At 43.1% G+C, this 26,095-nt stretch overlaps 1 protein-coding gene across 2 annotated transcripts; it reads left to right on the plus strand.

Annotated features, from left to right (window-relative positions):
- On the plus strand, positions 1–24,940 carry RIC8A (RIC8 guanine nucleotide exchange factor A). Of its 2 annotated transcripts, none has more exons than XM_006274884.4 (11): positions 1–268; positions 2,776–2,959; positions 11,079–11,126; positions 16,199–16,813; positions 17,526–17,620; positions 18,119–18,269; positions 19,189–19,284; positions 19,596–19,740; positions 20,457–20,601; positions 21,984–22,103; positions 23,284–24,940. In XM_006274884.4, the coding sequence occupies exons 2-11, from the start codon at positions 2,876–2,878 to the stop codon at positions 23,402–23,404; spliced, it is 1,620 nt and encodes a 539-aa protein (XP_006274946.3). In that variant the 5' UTR covers positions 1–268; positions 2,776–2,875; the 3' UTR covers positions 23,405–24,940. The 2 variants fall into 2 exon arrangements, with proteins under 2 accessions (XP_006274946.3, XP_059578496.1); XM_059722513.1 differs by lacking the exon at positions 1–268 and adding an exon at positions 2,493–2,576.
- The last annotated feature ends 1,155 nt before the right edge of the window (positions 24,941–26,095 follow it).

Here is a 26,095-nt window from a genome sequence, read left to right on the forward strand (position 1 = left end):
TCTTGCTCATAGTGCGGGGCGGGAAACAGCCTCAACCCCTGACAAGGCTCCTGATTGCTTGTATGGTTGGCAGGCTGGTGGGTGATCTCTGCCCTGTCCCACAACCCCAAGCCTCCAGGTAAAGCAGCTCTTCCCTTTGCCTGGGTCTCCACCCAGCTTCCAGCCACCCCTCCCTGCCTCCTCTGGCTGAGAGCTGGGGAGGGCTAGGGGCAGCAGCAGTGTCCAGGAAATGAAGCAGGAAACCTGAGCCAGCGCAGCTAAAGAGAAGGTAACTCGCTCATCTTTTCTCCCTCGGATGGCTCATGGCAGTCAGACATCTCTGTCCCCTTGGCCCCTTAAAATCCCAGCAGAGGTGGCCTTAAAATCCAGCAGTTTGTTGCAGCCTCTGCCACACTTCCATGTAGATTCTCTCTGCAGGGTCCCTGCTTGCCTGAAATCGTCTCCATTTTGTCCCTTTTTTCAAGCGATCAGCAAGGACTTGCTTCACAGGAAAATAGAAAGCCACATCTCTATAATTATTCACTAATGCTGTGATCCCACAAAGGCTTCCGCAGAGGAGCTTTGCCACCAGGAGTATTTTCAGTTCCTCTTAATGGGATTGCTCCCAGATGTAAAGCTAAGCACATGAGTGAATCTCAGTAGGATGCTGGTCAAAAGGAGGAGCAGGAAACCAAGCCTCCTCCTGTTTTCTTAGGGGACTAAAGGTGACAAATAGGTCTGTTTTCTTAGGGGTTTGAACCCTGAGGAAAGAATGGCAATAAAGAGGAGGAGGGGACCTTAAACAAGCAGAATAAAAATTGCAAAGATTGAGGTCAGTGGTTATTATAGTCCATCTCCTGCATTGTTATGTGATGCTGGACTGGGCAACATGCTGGAGAGTACTGTGTTAGGGATAAATCCTGCACTGGTCCTAAAGGAAGGAGCTGTCTGTTCCATCTTTAATGTCTATGCCGCTATGAAATCTCTCTTAGTTCATTGTGTGCATATGTGGACGTTGTATTCCTGTTTTTCTTCCCAAATAATTCTATATGGAGCAATGAGATGTCAGAGTGGGCGCATCTATAGGTGCACTTTAATGTGTAGTAGCCTATTTTACTGCGTATTAAAGCATCTCATAAAAACCATGCTAATATGCGAATGCGTTGTAAAAATAGGCTAGTGTGCTTTAAGCTTCGCTAAAAAAGCATGCACTTTCACTACTCCATATTAGGGTAGCCTAATGCTCATTTATTTAGGATCTCAAATTCAAGGTACCAAATTTAATGTGCGTCAGGAAAAGTGCATTAATGGACGTGTAGACATACTCAGTGTGCATTAAACTGACACTCTGACTTTAACTGTGATAACTTTGTAGCGATGGCACAAACCATATGGCAGAGGTTCTCAAACTGTCGTCTGCGGACCACCACTGGTCTGCAAGCTCCATTCAGGTGGTCCACAGATAGGTTGCAGAACAATCAAAAATATCTGTAGTTGGCCCTGCATTTGATTTATTTTTTCTGACGATGGAGATTAAGTGGTCCGCTGAGACCCTCAGCAATTTTCAAGTGGTCTGCGAAAAAAAAAGTTTGAGAACCGCTGCTTTGTGGTGTCTTAACCCGTGTCTACATTGCGCGTTGTGGCAATGTAGACACATTTGAGTTGGTTTTAATCTAGCTAGCTTGGAGAATGAGAGCAGTGAAGTCACTGGCACAGGTGTCAACCACTGATTACCCAAGGCTCTGGGTGGGTTTATATGGACCAAAATGACACTTGCGCTCTTGCAACATTGCTGCTGTCAGTACCTATGCTATCTAGATCAAAGCCAGTCTGGGTATTTCTGTGCATGTTGCAGTCAGTCATGACTTTCTGTGGCAGTGTAGATATAGATGTAGATGTTTGATTCTGTAGTAAGCAGCTCCCTTTGGAGTCTAGGATTGGGGCTTTGTGTCATTTTACACTACCCGTCTTCAGTACTATTGCAAAATTTGTCACACAGCTATAGAATCTTAAATCTTTGTGCTTTCACAAGTGTGTGGAATCATACTGTGATTTATGATGTGACCCCTTATTATTATTTAAAGTCACAGTTTCAGCACTGTAAGCCTATGTGGTGCTTTATAGACACTTTAAACTCATGCCTAGCCTTTAAACATAAATGTGTGTCTAGTGGTTTATAACAGATCACTTGGCTTTTGAGATGGTGTAAACCTATTTCCTCCTGTATCATGAAGACACACACTTGTGTAGTCTGTTCAGCATGTCCTCCAACTTCCCTAATTACATAGCCCTTTGCAGGCCCCAAATGCACCAGGCTGGGTTTCTTTTTGAAGAAACTGCTGAGGAACTCTTTCATGCCACCTTTAAAAGACTGCTCCACCTTAACCCAGTCGGGATGGAGCTTGTCTGTCTATGTTGCTCTCTTGTGAGCCCCTGTTATTCCCCAGGGATGTTTCTGTGTGTCTGTGTGTGTTGGGGGGGGGGGTGATTTCCTCTGTGCACTATGAGAAATCAGGACAGTCGGTGGTGGAGGAGGAGAAGGAGGGCTATTTCAGGGAGCTGCAGTTATCTGTTCTGTGTTAATCCTCAGGCTGGGGGTGAGGGAGGTTTCCTAAGTGATTTAGTGGGAGGGCATATATTAAACACTGAAAGGCAGAGAGAAGGAAGAGGATTAAAGGGAGGGGGAGAGGGAGAGAAAGAGGAAGCTTGTGGCTGGTTTTACTGGGGATGTTCATCTGCTTTGCTTTTTAGGTATAACAGAGTAAGCAATCGCACTTGTTTTTTTCTCCCCCCCAGCTGTCTGTGTGGCAGGGTCCCCCTGCATCTGTAATTATCCAGCAACATAGCAAAGCCCCTCCCCATCTCGCCTCACATCTGTATCTAAGCTGCTGGAGCAATGGAGCTCAGGACTATGGTAGCGACTGTGGAAAGCAGGGAGCAAGACACAGTCCTCAAGGTGCTGCAGATCTACAATCAGGAGGTGAGTGAGTATGGCAAGCTGCTGCTTGATGTTGCCTTTCCCTATTTATAAGCAGGTTGGTAAGAGGATCCATGTTCTGGGATCTCTGTCAGGCACAAGGCAGGGTAGATCTGTACCTTATAGACTAAATCAGAGGTGCATACACTCTCAGCTCTGTGTTATCCAGCTTCTATCTGCCTCATCTACTTGCATTTGTCTGTATTGCTTGTCTGCTTGATCTTTCCTTTTTCTTTCCTGCAGATCTTGCAAGTAAGGTTTAATAATGAGCATCTAGTAAACATCTCTTTCCTGCTTTCCTTGTGTACTGGAAGCAAAGCCTCTGTAAGGGATTTTCACATCTAGGGTCCATGCTAGAAAACTGAGTGTCAGTGTGGGAGCTGAATAATGAAGGAAGGTTTGAAGGCCTGAGGAGGAGTGATGGATGAAGTTGAGTGGTTATGGCTTTCAATTAATGAGCAAAAACCCCATGGGGATTTTCCAAATATGCATGTTCTGAAAGGTGATCATAGGACAAATTGAAAATAGGATGCAAAAGGAGCAAACTTAGGAATGAGAGATTTCCACTGCTGGGCTAAAAACAGTTCAAAATATTTCATGAGTATACTGTCACCTTCTTAAAAAAAACCATGTATAGTTGTGCTGGGATGGATAATCTATACAAGTGCAGTGAAACTTGCTTCAAGGAAGTTACACCAGAGAGACATTTGGCCCTGCAGAAATACATGACTCATTCTGCACCACTCCTAAGTAGGTGGAAAATGAGCAGAGAAAGCTGCAAATATTATTGCAAAAGTGTCATTTTCCAGGGAAAAATGTGGGTACCACATCTGTTCCAGTCAAGCAGTTCTACATGGGTAGAAATCTCACCTAGGAAACAGTAGGTCCTCTTAAAGAATGACTTAACAGCAGCAATAGCAGAAACCCTGGCAGACAAAACATGAAGGAAAGTAGGAGAACAAAGTGGAAATTTGAAGAGCAGATAGAAATATATAAAAAAAGCCACCAAGACATTCTTGGTAGGTATGTCAACCATAAGAAACCTGTTAGAATATTAGGGAGAAAATGGAATGATTGGTGAGGATAAGATATTGCAGAACAGTGAAACAATTTCTTTCTATTGGTCTTTACCATAGCAATTGATGGTGAGAAACATGCTCCAGACCTATTATTTTCAGGTAACAAACAGGCATTTTTAACATGGAAGGAACTTAATGTTAAGATACCCGAGGAATCCATAACAGCACTGTTGGAGTTTCATATTTTTCAAAGTATCTGGAGAAGGCATAATTTGTAGATGACACAAAATCATTTGAGGAAGTCAAGACTGCCAAAGATCATCAGGACTTCTTGAAGGACCTACCAAAACGCATGCTCCAAAGCTCTTTGAAATCCGTAGAAAGACTATCATCAACTTCACTGAGCACAGGATCAGACTTAAAGCTAGGCAATAAAGTAATATGGAAGCCAAAAATTTCATTGTAGTCTGGTACAAGAATATGTATGTTGGAAAGAACAAGTTGAACTATTTAGACCTTGATAATATGTTCTAAATGAACTGTCATCAGGTGGTGGGGAAGGGGAATCCCTATGCAGTATTTATGAGCAGCTCAAAAAAGCTTTGATGAAACAGCATTGGTCAAAAATGATGGAAGGAAGTACAAAGGATAATAATTTATGGCCTTTTTATGCAGAAGGGGAGAGTAAATTATTGTAATAGTTATGTTTGGACTTAATTTCTTGGCTCATTGATTCATACATTTTAAAGGAGAACACATTTGAAACATTTTAGAAGGAAGTATGCATAATGAACCCGTGGAACTCATTGCCATAAGATAGCATTGAGACAAGGTGGCTGAGTAGAATTAAAAAAGGATTAGACATTTGCATGCATGATAATGAGTTTTATTAGGTAGGCTAAAATATTGAAATCCACATTGAAAACTTGAAATCCTCATCCTTTGGAGCATAAATCAATTTACTAACTGCCTGGGCTTGGGAAGAAAACCCCCACCATGGGCATGAATGTAAAATGGACAATTATACATCATCCTTGGAAGCTTCTGCAGTGGACCACTGTTGGAAGCAGGCTGCCTGAGTAAATGGATCACTGGTCTGATGTAGTAGGGCAACAGTGGTGGGGACTGAGGGAAGGCTCATTGTATCCTTTACCCCTTGGACACTTACAGGTAGTGCAGCCACAGTTTGGCACTGTGGTTTGTTTTCAATTACCTGTGCAGGTGTTACTGCAACCCACACCTGTGTTAGTAATCTAGGATAGTAAGTCCTGGGACCTAAGTGTTCGGTGAATAGAGTAGATACAGATTTCTAGGTCATCCTTTTGAAGATGCCTCTTCTTGAGATGTGGAAATTGTTTCATTCTTTTGAAAAAAAGGATCAGATTAGAAATGTTGTGCTTTGGATGCAGGTGCATGATTCCTATCATCTATCTACTGCAGTGAGTAGTGGGGTGAATCCTGTGATCCCTCCTCCATTTTCAGTCATTCCTGACTCAGATAATGCTGCCACTGATTTCAGAAGGTCTCTGAAAAATGGCTAAGCAAAATCTGAATTGAGGACCTTGGAATTTGGGTCTATATATTTGAGTGACTATGTGAAATGTGCTAAAGAGAAGATGAAAACATTTCTTTTTATGCTTTCCACCCAAAGCTCATTATGAAAGTGAGAGTGAGTTATTTGGTTCATGCTGATTGTAGCTGTGCAATTAAAATGATCGTTGTCACAAAATAAGGCAGTAAATATACACTGCAAGCTGCTATGCAGTGAGAATGTATTTGCATATGCTGATCAGTTGTTTAAAGAACATGTGGTGAATAACTGACATACTGTCAGATATGCTTAGGAGGACCCTAGACAGATTAGTGACAGGCTGGACTGAAAGAGTAGATAGTGAGCACTAACTGTATGAAAAATATATAGATTTGGGCCATAACTGGGCACAGATAGGTTGGACAACATAGCTGGATTATCATGAATAACTACTTCATGGCTAGTTTGTTATAGTTTTAAAAAATAAGTTAGCTGGCTAAAGAGCTGTAGCTAGGAATGTGTCACATATCAGTAGCCGGCTAAAATGACTTGCCCAGAGTTTGAAAACTAAATCTATATACATATGAGTATCACAAGCAAAAGGAGCAAATCTAAGGATAATATCCAAGGAATATTACTTGTTATTTATGCATCACTGTAACTTTATGTGGCCCTTTTGTAAGTGAAAGGCTCATTCTGAGCCCTACAGTATTCTCATTGCAATAGTCAGTGCCAAACAAGGGAGTGACGTGTCTAGTATCCTGTTCTGATGCCTTTGACTCCACAGCCTGAATAACCAGATATCTAGTTACAGCTGGGTCAACTGAGGGCAGCCTTCAGTAAAGCTTGAATTTGTGCTTTGGTAGCTGTGGTGGGATATCATTTTTGCTCTGCCATTCCACCCCGGCTCATGGTCCTTTACAGACCAGTGAAAGATGTGAGTCCAGATTCTTGGCCATTTCTTCATCCATTTTGTACTTTGTAGTCTTTGAATGGAGTCTTTGACCAGCAGGGATGACTCTAAGCCATCATCTGCTCCTGGTCCAACAAAACTTGGGGGGGAGAGGGAAGTCTGTCTGAAATTTTAGACTGATGGAACAGCCCCATAAGCAGCTCTGGCGCTGTGCTAGCTTTGTGTTGCATACCAAAGCAGTCCTCTGCGGTCTCCAGGGGCAGGGCATGAGATGGAAATCTACCAGTCAACCCCTTTCTCAGCACAACTAAGGATCCATCCCAGTGTCCGAGCCTGACAAGGTTTAAAAATAAACACAGATGAATGGCTTGTTGTGCACTTTATGGATATGTGAACTTGAAAGAACGAAATAGAATTTCTTGATTTTTTTTTTTTTTTTAATTTATTTATTTTTGCTTTGAGTACCATAGCAGATCTGACCAGAGACCTGGAAATGGGAATATATCAAAGGGAAAAAGTACTTACAGGGTAATGGTATTCCGGTACTTAGAAGGTTGTTGTAAAAGTGATGGTGATCAATTTCTGCATAAGAGAGATAGTGATCAATTTCTGCATCAATTTTTGCTTAATTTGCAGCAAAGATGATTTAGGTCGGATATTAGGAAAAAAAATCTGCTTGAGTGATGAAACACTGGAAAGGGTTCTTTGGGCAAGTTATGGGGATCCCTTTTACTGGAGGTTTTCAGGAACAGATTAGATAAATATCTTTTAGGGGTGATCTAGATATACTCGGTCATGTCTCAGACCAACAGATGGATTAGATGGTCTCTTACAGTCCCTTCCAGGCCTGCATTTCTAGGCTTCTCTTAAAGCAACCATGCATATAATTCAAGTTAGCTGTGTAAATAATGTTAAACAGATTGTGTTGGAAGACAAAGACATGTGGAAGAAAGAGGAAATCAGTTAAACCTGACTAAGTCTCAAAACAATGGAAGAGAAGAAAAACTTGAAGTGATAAAAAGGGACTGGAAGAGTTTTGTGAGCCTGCTACTCTGCTAACAGTGAAGACTGTGATTTCTGCTCAGAGAAAGTACAAAGTAAACTAAGGTAAGGAGGGAAAGATACACAAGAGAGAAAATGTAAGTCAAGGAAGGGTTGAAAGATCATAGAATGAAATGAACTGATTTGATAGTGCCTACTGTACTAAGTGAGTGAAATGCCCCCCAGTGACGCTGTACAAACTGCAGGCCTGGTATATCAATGAAATGCTGATGTTTTGTTGCAAACGTAGTACTTAATGCTTCTGCATGTGGTCTCCTGCAGAAGTGTGAGCGTGAACGAGTTAACTGAGCATTAAAATGTTCTGAAAAGAAGAAGCTGAATAAATCACAAAAGTTTTCAAAGCAATAAAAGAAAATAGGTAGATAAAAGAAACAATGGGGAACTTGACAGCGAGGTACCTAATGCCTCTTCTCTGTATATTCTGTCAGGACTTTAATGATGGAGGATGCCAGACATGCCAGATGTAATAACAAGCTAGATCCATGCAGAGAACAGTTAATCAGGAAGTGGAATGTTTGAAGACTAAGCAGATCCCAGGGTGCAGTTAGGGTCAATATTTGAATGAAGAAGCAAGTGAGGTGTAGGATGTTAGCTTTTTTCTGCTCAAGAAAGCTTATGATGTAAAAGCATACCTTAGTAGCTATATTAAGGGATCCAGAGCAGATGGAGGAAACTATAAGAATGTTAGCTGTGGAGCTGATTATGGAAACACTCCCCAAGGAGAGGGATGAAGGTTGATTACTAGAATACTGAAAATGCAAAAGTGTGTATAAAATCCTAAATGATTGATATCTGTCTTGAGAGTAGTGTTAAAATCAAAAGCCGAGTGCTTTCACACACCTGGCAAGGAGTCTTCTGTTTTAAATGTAGGATATCCTTCTTGCCTTCTCACTTTGGGGATGTGATCCTTCATATGTGGCAGCTTTTTACCAATTAAAATAGGGGGGAAGGTTCCTTAGGACTGCTCTTTTTACAGAAAAAATGGACAGAACTGAAGGCTGTCTATCTCCTGGTATGCCTTATAGCCAACCTAGAAAACTCTTGAACTGGTTGCTTACTCATAGAAAGCCATGGTCAATAGGGAGGCAAAAAAGAACTAAAGAAACACTAAGAACTCCTTGATCTACAACTGTACAAGCTAGTGCTGAAAGCAGGAACAAAAATCAAGTATTCATGGTGGAAACTAATCTAAATACAAGCTGACCCTGATATAGGGAATTTGTATTACCACAACTGCAAAGAAGACAAAAGGAGCATGCCTCTCTTCTTCAAGATCAACCTAAAGCTGTGTCCCAGAGAACTTTTCTGGACTATGAGATTCTTTAAAGGCTTGGCTGGCCACCACTCAGCTCCAGAATGGGGCATCTCTCTCCGTGAGGAACTATCTCGTTTTTTCACAGAGATAATCACTCCCATTTCTGAGTGGTTATATAGGCCATAGGATATAATAAACCAGGAGTAGGACTAGAAACAACTCTTTCTGTTGATAATCCAGCCATTTACATGTGATATAACATTTCACTGGTTTAGACAAGAAAATAGACACTCAACACATCTCTCACATACAAGCAAACTAACCAAGCACCTATAAACAAATCAAGCTGTTTTTCCTACAGGAAAGAAGTTAGAGTTTGTATTATTGTTTCTGTGTTCAGGAAAGTGCATGAGTATATTACAGTGATGGGGGTTATAATAGTATTGTGATAGGCTCTTGAAAAAAATGAAGTCATTTGAAAAACTGACAACAAGCTTTCATGTGAGCTCTCCCCTCCCTACAATTCTCGTCGTTCCACAAGCTGTTGCTTGTTTCATGTATTCATTCCTTTTTTTAAAGTGTAGTAGTGACTATTATGATAATCTAGCCCACTAATTCTCAACCAGGGTGTTGATTGCATTCTGGGGGCCACAAGATCCTTTGAAGGGTGTCCCAATGTGTGAGATAAGTAGACAAGCACAGGTTTAGGCTTATCCCTACCTGGCTGCTCCCCAACCCCCGACTGCCTGGCCCCTCTGCAAGGAGGTAAGCACTGTAATAAATACATTCGGTTTTCAAATGGGGTGCCTCTTAATTCACAAAAGTTATGGAGGGGTGCCTTGAGTCTAAAAAAGTTGAGAACCACTGATCTAGCCTGACTTCCTCTATAACACAGACTGTTGAATTTCACCAGTTTCCTGCATCAAGTCCAGTGATGTGTGGACATCTATACCTTATAGGGTCAACAAAATGAGACTCCTGTGCCTATGAATTCCATGTTATAGGGTAGCCATTAAAACAAGGAGCCTGTGGATTTCTCTGAGCCTCAAAGCCCAGGGATTTACTCATTATACAGCAGACACTATAAGGCTAAACCATGGAATCACCCAGACATCAAGACTGCCCAGGGATCTTTAGTGCCTGTGGAGAATACGAGTTATTTTTAAAGGTCTTATCCAGAAAAGTTATTTACAGAGGAGTGACCTAAAAGAAAGAAGGAGCATGCAGTGAGGGAAATCAACCTTGTTAATGATAGAAAACTAGAACAACCCTAGGAATTGATGAAGACAAAGATCCCTACTGTTAAATTGCTGAATAGCTTAGACAGAAGAAGAGAATGAGGACCAGAATGAGGCTTGTGCTGTAACAGAGAGAAATGGGAGATAACAAGGCTTGCATCTAAAATTAAAAGGAAGGAAGTTGCACAGAATGGAGGTAATTTGGGGAACCTGGAGCAGGAGTGGGATTGGGAAGAATGAAGCAGGTCAAAGCCTGGGGGACACCCTCTGGGTGTAAGTAGTGCTCATGAAAGTAAGACAAATGTGGGGGGTGGATATGTATTCAAGTAAGTAGTAGTCTTTCCATTGATTTCAGTGGCCTCCAGATCAGGCCCTTATTGCAACCATAAGAGATGCTATTACCAGTTAAGTGATCCTTGCTCTTGTTTTGTTGTTATGTTCCAGCATAGAATTCCTATACAATAAATCTTTGACCTTAGATAACACTGGCTAAATTGGTTTTGCAATACCACAAATTTGTTTAGCAGTACTAGCAGAATTATTTTCTGCCAAATGTGCATGCCAGAGCCAGGGAGCTCCTGTCCTGAAACACTCCATTAACCAAACTTGCCCATGATCTTGTGCTCCTTAGTGTCTCCCCTTCTGATATTTTAAAGGGAAGTGAAGGCCTCCATAGTGCATCTAAAGTCAACTGTGCTTTATCACATTAAGAAAACTTCATAAGCGCTCCTACCATCTGAAGCCTGATTTTTTTCCATTAACATTTTGCCTGGTTTCTTAGTGACTTCAGCTGCTTATGTTTTATCAGTTTACATAAATAGACCACTTCAAAACTGTCTATTGCACATTGCTTTACTGCTTTCCTGCATCTTGGAGTTCCACAGGTTGCCTTTCCTTTTGTGAGACAGAATGGTTGCAGTTCTAATTCATTTCTAAACCTACTGCCTTTCTGTTGAATGACTATTCCCTAGCTTCTATGCAGGCTGGCTGAGTAAAGGGAGCCCACTTACTTTCTTTGAAGCGTTCCTTATAAACTGTAGAGCAAGTTTCTTTTCTCAGTTTGCTTGCCTCTTGAGACTGATCATTTCTGCTTTGCTTTTACAGAAGTCTCAGTGCTTCACATTTGAAGATCATGAGCGGGAGGAGAGGAAGGTATGTCCTTCATTTTTTTTTTTTTTTTTTTTTCTGTGGTCATTCAGGTGTGCTTGAATGCAGAGTAGCTCATGTAGTAAGGCTTGATGATGACAAAACCCAAAGGCTAGGGACAGACATTACACATAAACTGGTTTAAGTGATCAGAAACTGTTGTACACCTGTAACAGAACAGATATTCGGTGTACATAAACCAGTTTGAAAATAGCTGAAACCACTTTGAGATGAACCTGGTTGAATGTAGTATCAGACTTAACTGATCTGAGTCAAACCAGTTTATGCAATGTCTGTCCCAGACCCCTTCCTGGTTTAACTTAAACCAGAGTCCCCCAGCATCCCAGATGCTTTGCAGCTCTGGGTGGGGCTCTCTGCTGGAACTCTGGCAGAGATGACAGGCACAGCAGCATTTGCCTGGCTTCCCCTTGCTCCACCTCCCCTCACCACTCCCTGCTCAAGCAGGGATTCCCCACTCCCATAGCACGGACTGTAGCTAGCATGTGGTATACTAACTAATGCTGAGAGGTGTTTGTGTAAGGCAGACAGGACAGTGTCTGCTTAGGGCTTTTTGGAGCTAATCAACAGGTCATCTGGTAATGTCCCTCCATTCCTTCCTTGGAAAAAGTTGTTTAAGAAGAGCTTAAACTAATGAGAGATCCTTTTGTTTTGTTTGATGCTCTCATAAATGCTAACAATTCCCTGTGTAACTCACTGCTGTGTAACTCAATGTTCTGTTATCAACTCCCTGCTGGCTCCCGCTGGTCGGGTGTTGGGGGGAACCCCTCCCTAATCAGAGTGACCTGCCAGAGCCTGGCCACGCCCCCCTCTCCGTTCAGCACTGAGGAAGGGAAGGTAGGGCTGCTCTAGTGTCCCCGGCTTTTAGCCTGAGCCACTGTAGGCATACTCCTACATTTCTTCAGTTCAGAGTGGATGTCTGTATGGTTACAAACTGGATCAGCCTAGCCAGGTTAGACTAACCTGCAAAGATTGAATCAATTCAGGCTCAGGCTTTTTGAATGTCTGTCCCTAGCCAAAGAGAAAAGGTAATGCTTTTCCACTGGGTCACATGTGGAGCAGTACTAGGTTAGGAAGTAGGTCTGGGTGCTGTTTGCTGGAATATACCTGTCATTATATGATATTTTAGTAAAAATGTCTGTTACCACTTAACGAAGTGCACCTGTTTCCTTTGGGTTCATTGGTGGTGGAGGTTTGTACCAAGGATATGTTATGTGGTAACTCTCATCCCACGAAGAACAATTAATAGAACTTGAGAATTCTCCCAGTGCATGTTAATTTATTATGAATCTGTGACATGGACTGCTGCAAAGTATGAGCTGGTAGAAAATGCTTTGTTGTGTGAGCCAGACCAAGTTTCAGATTAAAGCACTGGACTGGGACGTGGGATCTGAGCTCTGCTCTGCCTCTGATTTTGTGTGTGAACTCAGGCCTGTCACTCGGGCCAACAATTTCAGAAACAGCACTGATTTGGGGAGCCTCATTGAGACACCTGCCATGCCCCTGCATTTCCTTGGGCAATAGAGAGCTGAAAGTCAGGACCCTTAGTATCTCAGGGTGGGCATCTGAGGTGCTCAGAGTCCTCAACCTTAATTTCTGTGCCTTAGTTTCCCTCTCTATATAAAAGGTAAGGATGAGGAAACTTGTTGTTTTATATTTTAAGCTGTTTGTGAGCAGCAAGGCTCTTGTTAAGGAATTAAATTAACGGTTCTCTTGTTCCTGTTCTTGGCTCCTTATTATGATGAACTATCCATGATGAGGCTGAGCTAAGCCAATTACACTGAGCTACAGTAAACCCTATAATCAGTGGTACTTTGATCCTTTCACATCTATAATGCCTGCCTCACTTTGAAAGAGAGATGCATTCACCTAAAGGGAGACATTCCTGCCACCTAAGCAGACATACTGTATGGATGTGTGCAGATAGACATGCTCACCAAGTACCTGGTTGTGCATGGAATCAGCCTGACCTTTGTTTCTCTTCAGTGAGGCATTATCAGTATGGCTAGACATGCAAATTTTGCTGAAGTACAAAAAAGACACAAACTCTTCAGGCATCCATCAGGGATGGATAAGATCCAGCCAGTGATAGCGTGTCTGGAGTAGTTCCTCACTGTCTTGTCAGCAGTGCCTGTTCCTTGTCTAGAGGCAGAATACTGTTAAACATGATCTCATCTCTGCCAGGGTCCAGGCTCAATTACTCCTCAACATTACTTGATGAGCTTTCTATAATTCCTGATAATTTGAGGCAATCACTGTTTTATACTGCTTCCTACCGTGGACACTAGAATAGAAAGCTCCTGTCTCATTGCCTGCAACACCTTCTCTCGGTTTGAACCCATAATGAACAACCACACTCCTGTCACTAGCCCTGTAGATTGGCAACGGCTTATTATGTGCATGCACTTGAACATGGCTACACACAAGCATCCTCTAAACAGACATACCCTATACTGCCTATACCTAACACAAGACCCAATTCACCTCCTCTTTAATTCTACTGAACTCAGTGAAGTTATGCTGGATGTGAATAGCCTGCGGTATCAGAAACATGGTAAGATAACCACAGAAAACACAAATACCACCATCCATGTAGCTAGGAAATATCCTTCATCTACCTACTCACACTTAAGTTTTCATCTGCAGTGAAGAAATGTCCTTTTGTAAGAAATGATTATGCCCCCTTGGCCACTGGGAAAGTCCTGTGTATTTAACTTAAAAGTGCTCCAGTAGATTTTCGAGAAGGATACTGTAAGAGACATGGTAGATGGCCTTGGGTTTTGTAGCAGTAAAGGTTAAAGAATCGTAATGCAAAGAGCATTCAAAAACAAAACTTGATGGGACAAAGCAGGCCTGTTAGCATACCTGTCTCCCTTACAAAAGGTCAAAATGAGATTAGGATCCAATAGAGACTTTAGTAGAGTGAGCCACTATGCCTTTGTGGAGCTTCTGCTTGCTATACATATTGCCCTTATGCGTGTTTTTATGCAAAGTGTTTTTTATATTATTAAAAATCATTGTAGTGTTAAAGTGATGCTGTAGCCAGGAATTATGTGAGGGGCAAGAATTTCTTTGTGTGATAGTTGGTTCAATAAAAGATATCACCCCCAAAAAATCCTTGCCTTGCATAAAAATTATTGATCACTCCAGTACTTCAAGAAACTGGATTGTACTATAATGTCAACAGATCCTCCTTCTTGGGTGGCTGAAGGAGTTTGACTGCAGAGCTTGGGTATTACAATACAACTTTTATAAAATGTTTGTAATAGTTATGTTTTCAAGGACCCCTCCTCATTTAGTTCACGTTGGATCATGCCTAGAAAGGCCTGGGGATTACAAGACCTCATTGATTTATGTTTTGCTGTCTCCAAAGACATAGCTGTGATAAATGGCCATTTCACCCTCACTTCTAAACATGGGTTTAGACCTATAGAAAGGTCTAATATTACCATGACATGATTACTTACACGGGATGTACAAAACAATGGCTAGTGCTATCATGTGTATGGTGAAAACTGATTTATTAGACACGAGAACAATGCATTACTATGTTCTTATTAATCAGTGTATTGAATGCTTGCTGGAATCACATTGATATGTACACAAAATGCTTTGGCTAACTTATTATCTGTTAGTCATTTTCAGATGTACATACATAATAATCAAAATGGAATTTGTTCCTTATAATTAATTTGGTACCAACCTCTGCCCTCCATAGCGCTCATCGAGCCAGCTGATGTTTGCTAAGCATTAGATGCACCCCAGCTTTTCATAGCCCACAAAACATAGACAATCAGCCATGTTGCATAACTGTTTTTTATTTTGATAAATGCATGTAAATGAACAAAGAAATAATCTTTAGTGGATTGTTTTACTCCTTCATAATCATGTAATTCTTATATAGCGAGTGTGCCAAATTTTTGTAGTAGGAAATCGTACATTAACAACAGCTGTCCTCATAGAGTACCTGCCATTGTGCGTGAGTGATAGAATCCTTGTCTGTCATGTGAGAGACCCAGGTTCGATTCCTGGACACACACACAGGTGCAGTCATCAAGGCACCAAATGTCTGGACTTGGTCTAGCCTTTGCATACTGTCTCAGTGGTCTAAAGAGAGGATGGAAGGTCTGGGCAGCCTCCATTCTTCTGCTTAGGTATGTCTCGAAGGTCCTGGTGACCTCTCATGTGTACATCAAGGTCTACAAGGGTCAATGGTTTTGCCTAATATTACTGTCATTAAGTGATCCAGTGTGTACAGTCTGCCCTTGGAATTTTTTTAAAATACATTTGACTTCAGTTACAGGCGTCAAAATCATTCTGTATTGTGTCTTAATATAGCCTGAAAAACATGTATCATAAAAAGTTGAAGATTGACTAATTAATGAAAAATTGGTCGCTCATGGATAATTAGTCATCATTACAAGTCTTCTCGGAGCGATGAATTGACCAGATTTGGCTGTAATTGAAAATGACTTTGCAGGGCTGTGTGATGTATTATCCTTTTATGTTCAGTTATTTACAGTTATGCAAGATGTCATTAATCCACAGTGAAGTGGTTTTTCAGCGGGTGTAACGTTGCCATCACTGAAAATATGTTATTGTACACCCCTGAGCAGTTTGGGTCAATGCCTCTTCCTCTCGTTGGTGTGAACTGTTGATTTCTGCTCTAAATGCTTAAGGTCTTTAATCTTCTTCTCAACAGTATCCCATTTGCTTTTCCACCAGGCTAGATCCTTCTCCCATCCCTTATTGTTGTATTATGTATCCCGTAGTTTGTTCAGCTTATTTCCTGCATCCTCAGAACAATCTTCCTCCCCGTGACTTTGAGGCTCCCATTACCTCTTCCCATACTTTATTACTCAAAATGGGTCCAACTGCAAAAGGTGGTGCCAAATGACCCTGAACTTTGGAAAATCACACTGGAATCTGAGTCTTTGTGGCAGGGCCATCTCTGGCTCAGCACAGTGCATTATGTGATGCCAACATTTGGGAGCAATTGAAATGCCAGCACTCTGATGCATCGTTTGCTGTATTTTCATGTTTCCCTTTTCACTCCACAGAAACTGGCACAGCTGCTGATCAAGTTCTTGGAGAGGGAGCTCCAGCCAGCTTGCCAAGTCACGTGTTTGGAAAGCATCCGCATCCTCTCCCGGGACAAACACTGCCTTGACCCCTTCACTACCAGGGAAGGCCTGAAGACCCTGGCCAGACATGCTGGTATTGACTACTCGGAGGAGGTCATTCAGGAGATCCCAGACCTGGATGTCATCCTGGAGGCCCTCAAGTGCCTCTGCAATATTGTCTTCAGCAGCCGTCTTGCACAAGAGCTGACAGCTGAGGCCCGGCTTGTGGTAGGCCTGACTGAGCGCATTAAACTCTACAATGAGAAGAAACTCCCCCATGAAGTTAAGTTCTTTGATCTGCGTCTTCTGTTCCTGCTGACAGCCCTGAGAGTGGACATCCGGCAACAGCTAGCCCAGGAGCTCAGGGGAATCAGCCTGATGACAGACACCCTGGAGTTGACACTAGGGGTGAAGTGGTTGGACCCTTATGAGGTATCTACTGAGGGGAGCCTTCCTCCACCCTTGCCTCGCCAGGAGACAGAGCGTGCTATGGAGATCCTCAAGGTGCTCTTCAATATCACATTTGACTCCAGCAAGAGGGAGGTGGATGAGGTAAGTTTCTTAGTGGTCGTTTCCCAGGCTGTTCACACTGCCTGTGATTCAGTTTGATTTGTGGTTTTTCCACCTCCCAGTTCTCATTCTTTGTCTGCTGCACACTAAAGTTGGTGCGGTCTCCTGCCTATTAAACAGAATCCTAGCAGCAGAACTGTGCCCTGGGCCCTTCATGTTGCAACCTTTGGTATCTCTGTCCTATGTATTGTTAACTTTTGATTTCAGAACATTTAGAAACTCTTCATTTTCTTTCAAATGTTCCTATGACTTGAACTATAACCTTGAGCTAGAGAAGAGCGGAGAACTCACAACATTTTTAGAAATGGTAAAACATGGCCTTTTCCACTTTCTGCATCAGCTAAAGAGTATGATGGTGGATGCAGGCAGCTGACTTAGGACTGTCTGTGGCTTCTCCCCAACCTGCTATCAGCTGTACAGTGTGATGGAGGACTCAGGAAGATTCAGGTAGGATATGGAGTAGGAGCAAGATCAGCAAGTGGTTAAGGAAGCAGTAGCAACATTCTGGGTTCATTTCTGTGATTAGTGCACTACTCCTCTTTCTCCATTTAATGAAGATGGGGCTTGTTCTGGGTGCTGGAATGCAAGACTGTTCCAGAACAGCAAAGACAGTCACAAACTTTGTGATATTGGGGACTGCAGAGACACGTTTCCTTCTCATGATCAGGTGTGTCATTTTCTGTTTTGGGGCCAGGAAGATGCTGCTCTGTACAGACACCTGGGTGCTCTCCTTCGTCACTGCTTGATGATTTCAGCTGATGGAGAAGATAGGACAGAGGAATTTCACAGGTGAAGAGCATTGTCTCAAGTGTGAGACTTGAACCTATGCATCTTTCTTGCTGAGAGTTGAAACTGCCATGCACACATGAAGGGTTGGATTCTGATATCATTAGCCATGCCTACAAGTGGTCCCACTAAAGTCAATGGGACTGCTTGCCAGAGTGAGTGCTCAGTAACTTGGTTAAGGTGTCCACAGTCTGGATTTTAAATAAATGACTCTATCCTATTGTCCAGAATAGTTGTGCATTGGATATAGACTGTTCTTCTTGGAAATAGGCCTGAGACCTCCCAATATCAAGTCATGTTTGACCTTGGTGGGTACCTCCCTTTATTAGTGTGGTCATAGCTATAGTCTACATGGATGTCACAGTAAAAGATCATTTTTGAGCTTACTCTTAGGCTCCCCAGGAATTAACAAATGAACCTGTTCTTTGCACAGTTTAAAAAAAAAAAAATGCATTAATGCAAATCCCTGATTATCTGCTGCATCTTTTTCTTTACACTCAGCCACACAGTTAACCTGTTGGGCAACTTGCCGCTGAAGTGCCTGGATGTCCTACTAACTCCTAAGGTCCGGCCAGGCTCACTTGAGTACATGGGTGTCAACATGGATGCAGTCAGCGTCCTGCTAGATTTCCTTGAACGACGTCTTGACAGGGTAAGTGGGGAGATTGTTCAAAGCCAAAGGGGAAAGTCTTCTGGACTTGCTGGATGACAGACATGATCCTCTACCTCACATATAAATATGCTGCTTTCTCCTTTAAAAGGCAAAATGAAACAGAGAAACAATAAAAACTGCATCATGTAGAAAGCACAAAAGCATCAGCAAAAGTAATGTCTGATTTGAAATTTCCCTGAGTTGTTTGAAGATATTCCTCTAATGGAAGAGGTAGATATTTCCCAAGAGAGGCCAAGCAGTGCCTGGTAGCTTAGCAATTTGATAAAAGGTTAATTAATTGCCTAGAAGATGACTGGTTGGTGGAATGGTAAGATGATTTATTTGTTGATAAAGATGTAATAGTTGTATTGGGTGGTAACCACTGACTGCTTGGGAGTTGGTTAACTGGTGGATGAGTGCAAGGCTGGTTATCAAGGAATAGGAAGAACTATAACTAGCTAATAGTCTGATGAATTGGACAACTTTGTGGATACAAGGTTAGCTGGTGTGGTTGACCTGTTTCTTTGCAGTGTCTAACTTAGGGTCAAATGGTCACTGTTCTCATTTAGATATAGAGGGCTGAAGTTTTTGTAGGCTTTGAGCCTAAATGGGGGAAATAACAGCCAAATTCCTCTTCAAAATCATGGAACTTCTTTTCCAGCAGCTTGGTCTAAGTGTCTTTTGAAGCCAGAAATAAAACTCATCAAGGTGGCTGTGGCTTTCATTCTCCAAAGTCACTCCAAGGGCTTCGTTAATTTGACTGCATTATGCCTCACAGTGGGGAAGCTGCTGTTGCAGAGTACTGGAATCTTTCTTAGCCCATGACTCCTTCTATTTGGCTCCACACTGTTGCGATCTGCCTGTATTAGGAACTGAACTACCTACACTTACTGTTTGTTTTGGGCTCTTTTTTTCCTAGGGCCATAAGCTGAAGGAAAGTCTGACCCCTGTGCTGAACCTGCTGACTGAGAGTGCCCGTGCCCACCGCCAGACAAGGAAGTTCCTCAAAGCGAAGGTATCCTGCTGGCTTAGGTAGAATCCAAAAGACGTTAATTTCTGAGTCTTCTCAGGTGAGAGGAGACGCTATGGATCTTCTGTAAATACCATCAGGCTACAAACAGATATCCCCTCTCTCGTCATATAATAAGTTCTGACCTCCAAGTCTGTGAGGCCTGTAACCCCTGCTATATTTGTCTGCACAGTTCCTGCTTTCCCCTAAACTTATTCAATTACTTGGTTGATAGAATCCATGCAGACACCCTAGTGCAAGACACTGCAGAAAACCCCAGGCTGTTCTGTTTTGATCCCTCTCACTATGGTTTGCAGGTGCTGCCTCCTCTCCGGGATGTGAAGAACCGCCCTGAGGTGGGGAACTTGCTGCGGAACAAGCTTGTGCGCCTGATGACTCACATTGACACTGATGTAAAGCACTGTGCGGCTGAGTTCCTCTTTGTACTCTGCAAGGAGAGTGGTGAGTGAGGAGACACCTCGGGGCTGGGTGGCATCTCCTAGGTTCTCAGTGCCAGAGAAGCTGGACATGGGATCCACATTCTGGTAGAAGCTGCTGTGTAGAGCTCACAGCACATTGTGCTTTCTTTGGCTGAGGGAAATCCTTTGCTAGTCTTCAAATCTGCCAAACAGGCAGTGGGTGGCTATGGGAGGGTGGAGGCAAGTGCACCATGGGAAGGATGATTAGCTTTCCCATCTCTTGAATGCAGCTTCTGGAGGAGTGGTGCCAGTGATTGGTGATCTGCTGCCAAGGGTTGAGTCCTTCTTGCCCCACAGATAGTGGGTATCATTCAGACCTGTTGCCAGCAGGTGCTCCATGCCTCAGGACCAGCATAGTTGCTGTGTAATAACACTGGTCTCTGCTTTTCCCTGTGCTTTCCATTCCAGAGCCCAGGGGCACAGTTGCCATTTTGGGGATTCTTTCCAGGGGATAAAGACCTTGCGTTGAATGTATTGTTTCACAGCTTGGGAGCAGGGTGTGTGCCATAGCCTTTGTTTCCCCTCCTGCCTTTTCCATGTGAAGGCACATCCTGTGGACATCCATGTTGGCTGCTGCATCAAGTTTGTTTGATAGGGTTCTCTCATTTGCCTCCTGACCCTATGAGTCTCTTCTCTGGCTGGGTAGCTGGTACTGGGGTGGGGCAATGCACTGAGTTTTCTGTCTCTTTCCCTTGTCAGTGTCACGGTTTGTGAAGTACACAGGGTATGGAAATGCAGCAGGGCTCCTGGCAGCACGAGGCCTCATGGCAGGGGGCCGGGAAGAGGGAGAATATTCTGAGGATGAAGACACTGATACAGAAGAATACAAGGAGGCTAAGCCCAAGTACAGAACCCTTTTTCTGTTACCAGCCTATACTGTCCCCCATACCCTGTCTCTATTCATTGTTCTGTACATTTCCTCACTTGCTTTCCATTTATCTCCCTAAACCCCTCAAGACATGTTGCCTACTTTCTCCTCCCCAACCCCATTTTACTGCTTGCCTGATCCAGTGGTTACCAACTTCCTGCTCCACAGCCACTGCCCACCCTTCAGATAGAAAGTCTTCACCTTCTAGATGAGCTGCTCATGTGCCCTGGCTGTAGACCAACAGATATGTTCTATTAATAGGCCTTATGAAGAGAGGCTGAGAGCCATGAGACTCTTCAGGCTAGAAAAGTGCAGGCTCTGGGGGGACCTGGTGGCTGTCTATAAGTACATAAGGGGTGTACATCAGGATCTGGGGGAACATCTGTTCACCAGAGCGCCCCAAGGGATAACAAGGACCAATGGTCATAAACTCCTGCAAGACTGTTTTAGGTTGAACATAAGGAAAAATGTCTTTACTGTCCAAACCCCCAAGCCCTGGAATAGACGCCCTCCAGAAGTGGTGCAGGCACCTACTCTGGACTCATTCAAGAAACGTTTGGATGCTTATCTTGCTGGGATCCTTTGACCCCAGCTGACTTCTGCCCCTGGGACAGGGGGCTGGACTTGATGATCTTCAAGGTCCCTTCCAGCCCTAACATCTATGAAATCTATTAAATCTATTGTTGGCAGCAAGATATGCTGTCAAGAGCAAAATAGGCTCTTTCCATGTACAGCTAAGGTTGGGCAAAGGGGAAGGCACCCTCTAGTAAGTGGTGTGAGCAGTTCTTGTAGAGTGAGTTCCAGTGCAATGCCTCCACCTCCAGCTGCTGTGTCCCTGTGCTCAGCTGATGAGAACCCGTTCCTATGTTTCCTCACTGAGTTATGGTACTCCCCAGTCTGTGCTGAGCTCTGAACCAACACAGAATTTGTCTTCTTTGGTTGGGCCATTGGTCTGTCCATTCCACTGTGCCATTCAGTGCCTTTTTAGGCTATATTTATGGATTTTTTTGTAAATTTTTTAATTGGGAGGAGCACAGTGGTGAGATTTTCTTTTCTCCCCTTGGATTGAAATCTTTGGATTGAAGTGGGCAGGGCAGGGCATGCTCCAACCCCAGTGGCTAGAGAAGTGGGAGTCACTTGTACAGAGAGTTGCGGGTGACACAAGGGGGCAGGGGCAAGAGCCCCTGGTGCAGTACATCTGTACTCCTGTGATACCACTATCAGTCATCAGCTAAGAGAGTGTGTCCCCCTGCCATTGAACTCTTCACATAGTTATAGGAAAAACCCACTTTTTAATGAGCCTGTTTGTCTCCTCTCTCTCTCTCTCTCTCTCTCCTCCCATTCATGAATGTGGGCAGCATTAACCCAGTGACAGGACGTGTGGAAGAAAAACTCCCCAACCCCATGGAAGGGATGACTGAGGAGCAGAAGGAGTATGAAGCCATGAAGCTGGTTAACATGTTTGACAAGCTGTCCAGGTAATAGAAATGTGTGTGTATTCCTCTAGCATGAGGATGCAGTGGGATTTGAGAGAACCCATAGGTTTTTGATGCTATAGCAGATCAGAATTCATATGCTTGCATACCTATTTGTAGGCCTTCAGGAGGAGAACGCCAGCTCAGTGTAGGCCACCTCACAGATGTACTCTCCATTACCAAGTGCATCTGAGTACAGTCACCTCACTGGAGTTCAGCTTGGAAGCTCTGTAGCAGCTGGCAGCACTGCCCCTGGGTAGCTGCTGGTAGGAAATAGTGTTTCAGAGACAAATGGCAGCCAGTGCTACTGATTTTTTTTTTTTTTTTTTTTTCCTTCCCTGCAGGAGAGCCTTCTCCAGTAATAGCTCATCCATTATTCATGGGCCCTGTAGACAGGAATCCAGGATTTACCTAGTGAGTTCAAAAGACCCCAAGACGAAGAAAAAGGGCAGTAGGGCAGATGCAGATTAGCAGTTAATGCAGGTGCCACATTTCCCAGTGTGTGTGTGTTAAAGAGAGAGAGATCCAGCCTGGTGCCGCTAACATTACACTGCAACTGGCTAGTTAGGATGGTACCAGGGCCTCTGAGGTATTCTACACCCAGACCAGTGCAGCAGGAGCGTAGAGTGGCTGTTCCTGGGGCCTGCAGTACTAATTATGGTGTTGTTGGAACTGTAGAGCGACCACTGTTCAGTGCCTCAGGAGCTGTATTCAATAAATTTAGAAGCAGAGCCAGTTCCTTCCTTGGATTAGACTGTTTGGTGAGGTGGGTTTTTTTTTTTTTTCCTGTTGCCATTAAAAGCTTTGAAACTGGAAGCCTTGAGTGTTTAGAGGTTTCTATAAGAGTTCTGGGTGCTCAGCATTTCTGAAAATCAGGCTGACCTTTGTTCTTTTAACAAGCTTGTTCCAAGGGTCATCTGCTTCATTGGTGTCAAACAGCATTCTTCCTGGATGTCATGTAGGTCTTGAGAGATCCCATAAGTCTCTGATGCTGTGGCAGCTTAGAACTCACTGGTTCCCCCACATACTTCTAGGCCCTCACGTGGAGCTCTTCATGGGTCTCTCAGGGGATGGACATAGATGCTTAGTAACAAGGGTGGATCTGGGACCAATGCATTAGTGTGATTCTTCATCAGAACTACTTTCATCAAAATTGCTCTGCTGTTTTCCCCTTTGATTGCAGACAGCAAGTCATCCAGCCGATGGGGATTAGTCCAAGTGGCAACCTTACCCCTCTGGAGAATGTTGTGCATGAGATGGCTGAGGAGAGGTCGTCATCTGACTCTGACCGGGGGCTAGACTGATCCGGACCTATCCGTCTCCCCCCAGGACTGTGGACCCTCCACTTTCCATCCAGAACTGGTGCTGCATTTGGCGATTTGGCACCGGGCAAGGGACACAACCCATGGGATCTGAATCGGGGCTGCCTCCCCACTGCCCTGGGAGGGTAATAACTATCCCCTCCCTAGTCCTGCAGCCACCTCTCCTTCCCCAAAGAGCTCCCCACAGCTTGGTTCCATCCTGGTTTCTCTTCCTTTTATGCCCATAAGGATATCATACTCCAGCCCACTCCTAGGATTTTCCACTAGGACTTTTTATAAGAGAATTTTTGGGAGGGGAGGAGATATCTTATCACATCCACGGGGTTCAATAGCATGTGAAGCATTGTCTGTACTGACACTTGGGTTGGGTATATGACTTTGCGTGCATCTCTGTGTTGACAAGTGGGAGCACTGTTTGCATGTAAGCAAGACACATGCAACGTGAATGTGGAAGGGCCTGTCTGAGAACATAGGTTGGAACTGGGGAAAAAACAGGTGTGTGTGAACATGTGTGCACAAGCAGAGAGCATGACTGAGATGTATAGTGTACAGAAGTGTATGCGCCTGGTGAGGCTGTGTCTCTATGCGTGTGGAGTGAGTGCCATTGTGCATGTACAGCTAGAGCCATGTGTGAAGCGTAAACATATGGATGTAATGTGTGTGTGGGCACAGAACATGTGCCAGTGACTGGTGTCTGATGAAATGACCTGGTAGGGACATGTGATATTTAGATGTGTGTGTTGGAGCTCCTGTTAGGGTACACATGCACATTTGGTGTGGAAGCATATTATATTGTATTAATACAGATCTTATCTGAAGCTTTCAGTGCTCACACTGATTGCAGGGCTGACATCTGCAGATGACTCTTTGCCAGAAATGCTCTGATTTTTAGTCCATGGCACTGTGTAGTGCTCCTGTTACCACCAGATAGTAGTTTTCTGGATTAACCCCTCCCTTAGCTCTTTCTGAGTGGGAGACCACATCCCACACTTAGTTGCCTGCTGAACCATTTGCTTCAGCTTCCACCTATCCATAGCTCTTTGAACTCACAGGCTGGTATCAAAGTCCATCCATCACTAACGCTTAGACTTCTCTGTTCTCACAAAGGAAAACAATCCTCTGGTTTGTCTTGTGTACCAAACATTTTGAAACTTATTAGCATAAATAAAAATGGAAGAATTCCACTAGAATAAAGAAATCAATGTACTCATTTGTGGGAAGGTTGATTCATCTGAGTGTCGCAACTTGAAGCAAATGAAAAGGCAGTCAGTGTTCCTGAGAAGTTTAAAGTTTATTCCAAAATAAAGTACTATACCAAAAAGAGTTAAAGCTGAAGCTATTAATAGACCTTAAGTGACAATAAGAACAAAAAAGCTTAATTGAATGGTGTAATTTGAAATAAAGCATCTGAGCTTCAGGAACCTCATTCCCCAAATCACCTTAGCTCTGCCACATTGTACCTCATAATGTGTACTAGAATTCGTAGGACCATAAAATGATTTTTGGCTATTTTTCAAATGTTTGCAATTATTAATACTGAAAACAACACAATGCCCTGGCCATGTCAGTTCCAGTTTCTCCTTTCTGTGGAAGAGGTCATAGCTATTCTGAGAATTAGTCTATTCCCACTGTATAAATCTCAATGCTTACATGGTTGTGCAGGTAGTTGGGGCTCTGACCCACACCAAAGGAGTGAAAAGATAAAATGCAGTGATATTTCTATTCTGTATAGAGAGGTTGGACAAGGTGAGTTGGGCTTTGTGGCTTGTAGTTCAAAGGTGAAGGTTCAGGAAGTCAAGAAATGGTAGAAACCCTAGTGGCCAGAAGTGTTATTGAGAAAATGGCTGAGACTTATTAAAATGTTTAGCAACCAGCTTACATATTAAAGATAATCTTTACTGCAGGGGGAAAAAGGCAGAGATTTCTAATTTTCCCCCTTTTATGAAAATAATACTTTTGTATTCTCCACAAAGTTCTTCATTGATGAAGATTTTTTTTTAATCCGAGTTCTCAAAGGGATACAAATTGAATAACTTGGAATTAACCCACTAAATTTTATAAATAGACACCTATTATTTCCCTTCCCACCCCCATAGACAGAATGGGATAAATAATTTTGGAATTTCTAAGCCAACTGCTCTTTATTTCTTTGAAAGAAGCTAGCAAAATAATAATAGGAAGTTTTCATGTATGTGCAAACTTCTGGCCTTTGCAACACTGATTTCACAGAAATATTAAACCAGATTCTATTCTACCTATTAGGCACATAAATAGACTTAAGGGGCTTAAGGGCAATCTTATTCCACTCTCATCAAGCCAGATGATGACATGTTACAATAATAGATGCACTAAGAGATTTTAATGTCAGGGTGGCATAGGATCACACTTGGATGCCTGACAGGTGGAATGGCACCTGGCCTCATTGTTTTTAATCATGAAAAAACATGGTGCATTTTACTATTTATCGTGTTGTTAAAATTTCCTTGTGGTTAGATCCCTCCAGCCATTCATGCTTAAGACTCCATCTTATAATCAATTTAGACTTTAATCCAACAAACCCCAATGCATGTGCCTAACTTGAAACAGGTACGTGATCCGTAGCCATAGGGTTTACCTGCTTGTTCTAAGTATAAGCATAAGTGTTTGCAGGATCAGGGCCGAAGTCTTCAAAGA

The sequence above is a fragment of the Alligator mississippiensis genome, chromosome 2 (assembly GCF_030867095.1).
Source record: "Alligator mississippiensis isolate rAllMis1 chromosome 2, rAllMis1, whole genome shotgun sequence".
NCBI lineage: Eukaryota > Metazoa > Chordata > Crocodylia > Alligatoridae > Alligator > Alligator mississippiensis.

Excerpts from the sequence above, each read along its gene's own strand:
- RIC8A (XM_006274884.4), top strand. The coding sequence starts at position 2,876 with ATGGAGCTCAGGACTATGGTAGCGACTGTGGAAAGCAGGGAGCAAGAC. Across the intron at positions 17,621-18,118 it reads AGGACAGAGGAATTTCACAG|CCACACAGTTAACCTGTTGG; the intron begins GTGAAGAGCATT and ends CTTTACACTCAG. Across the intron at positions 18,270-19,188 it reads TTGAACGACGTCTTGACAGG|GGCCATAAGCTGAAGGAAAG; the intron begins GTAAGTGGGGAG and ends TTTTTTTCCTAG.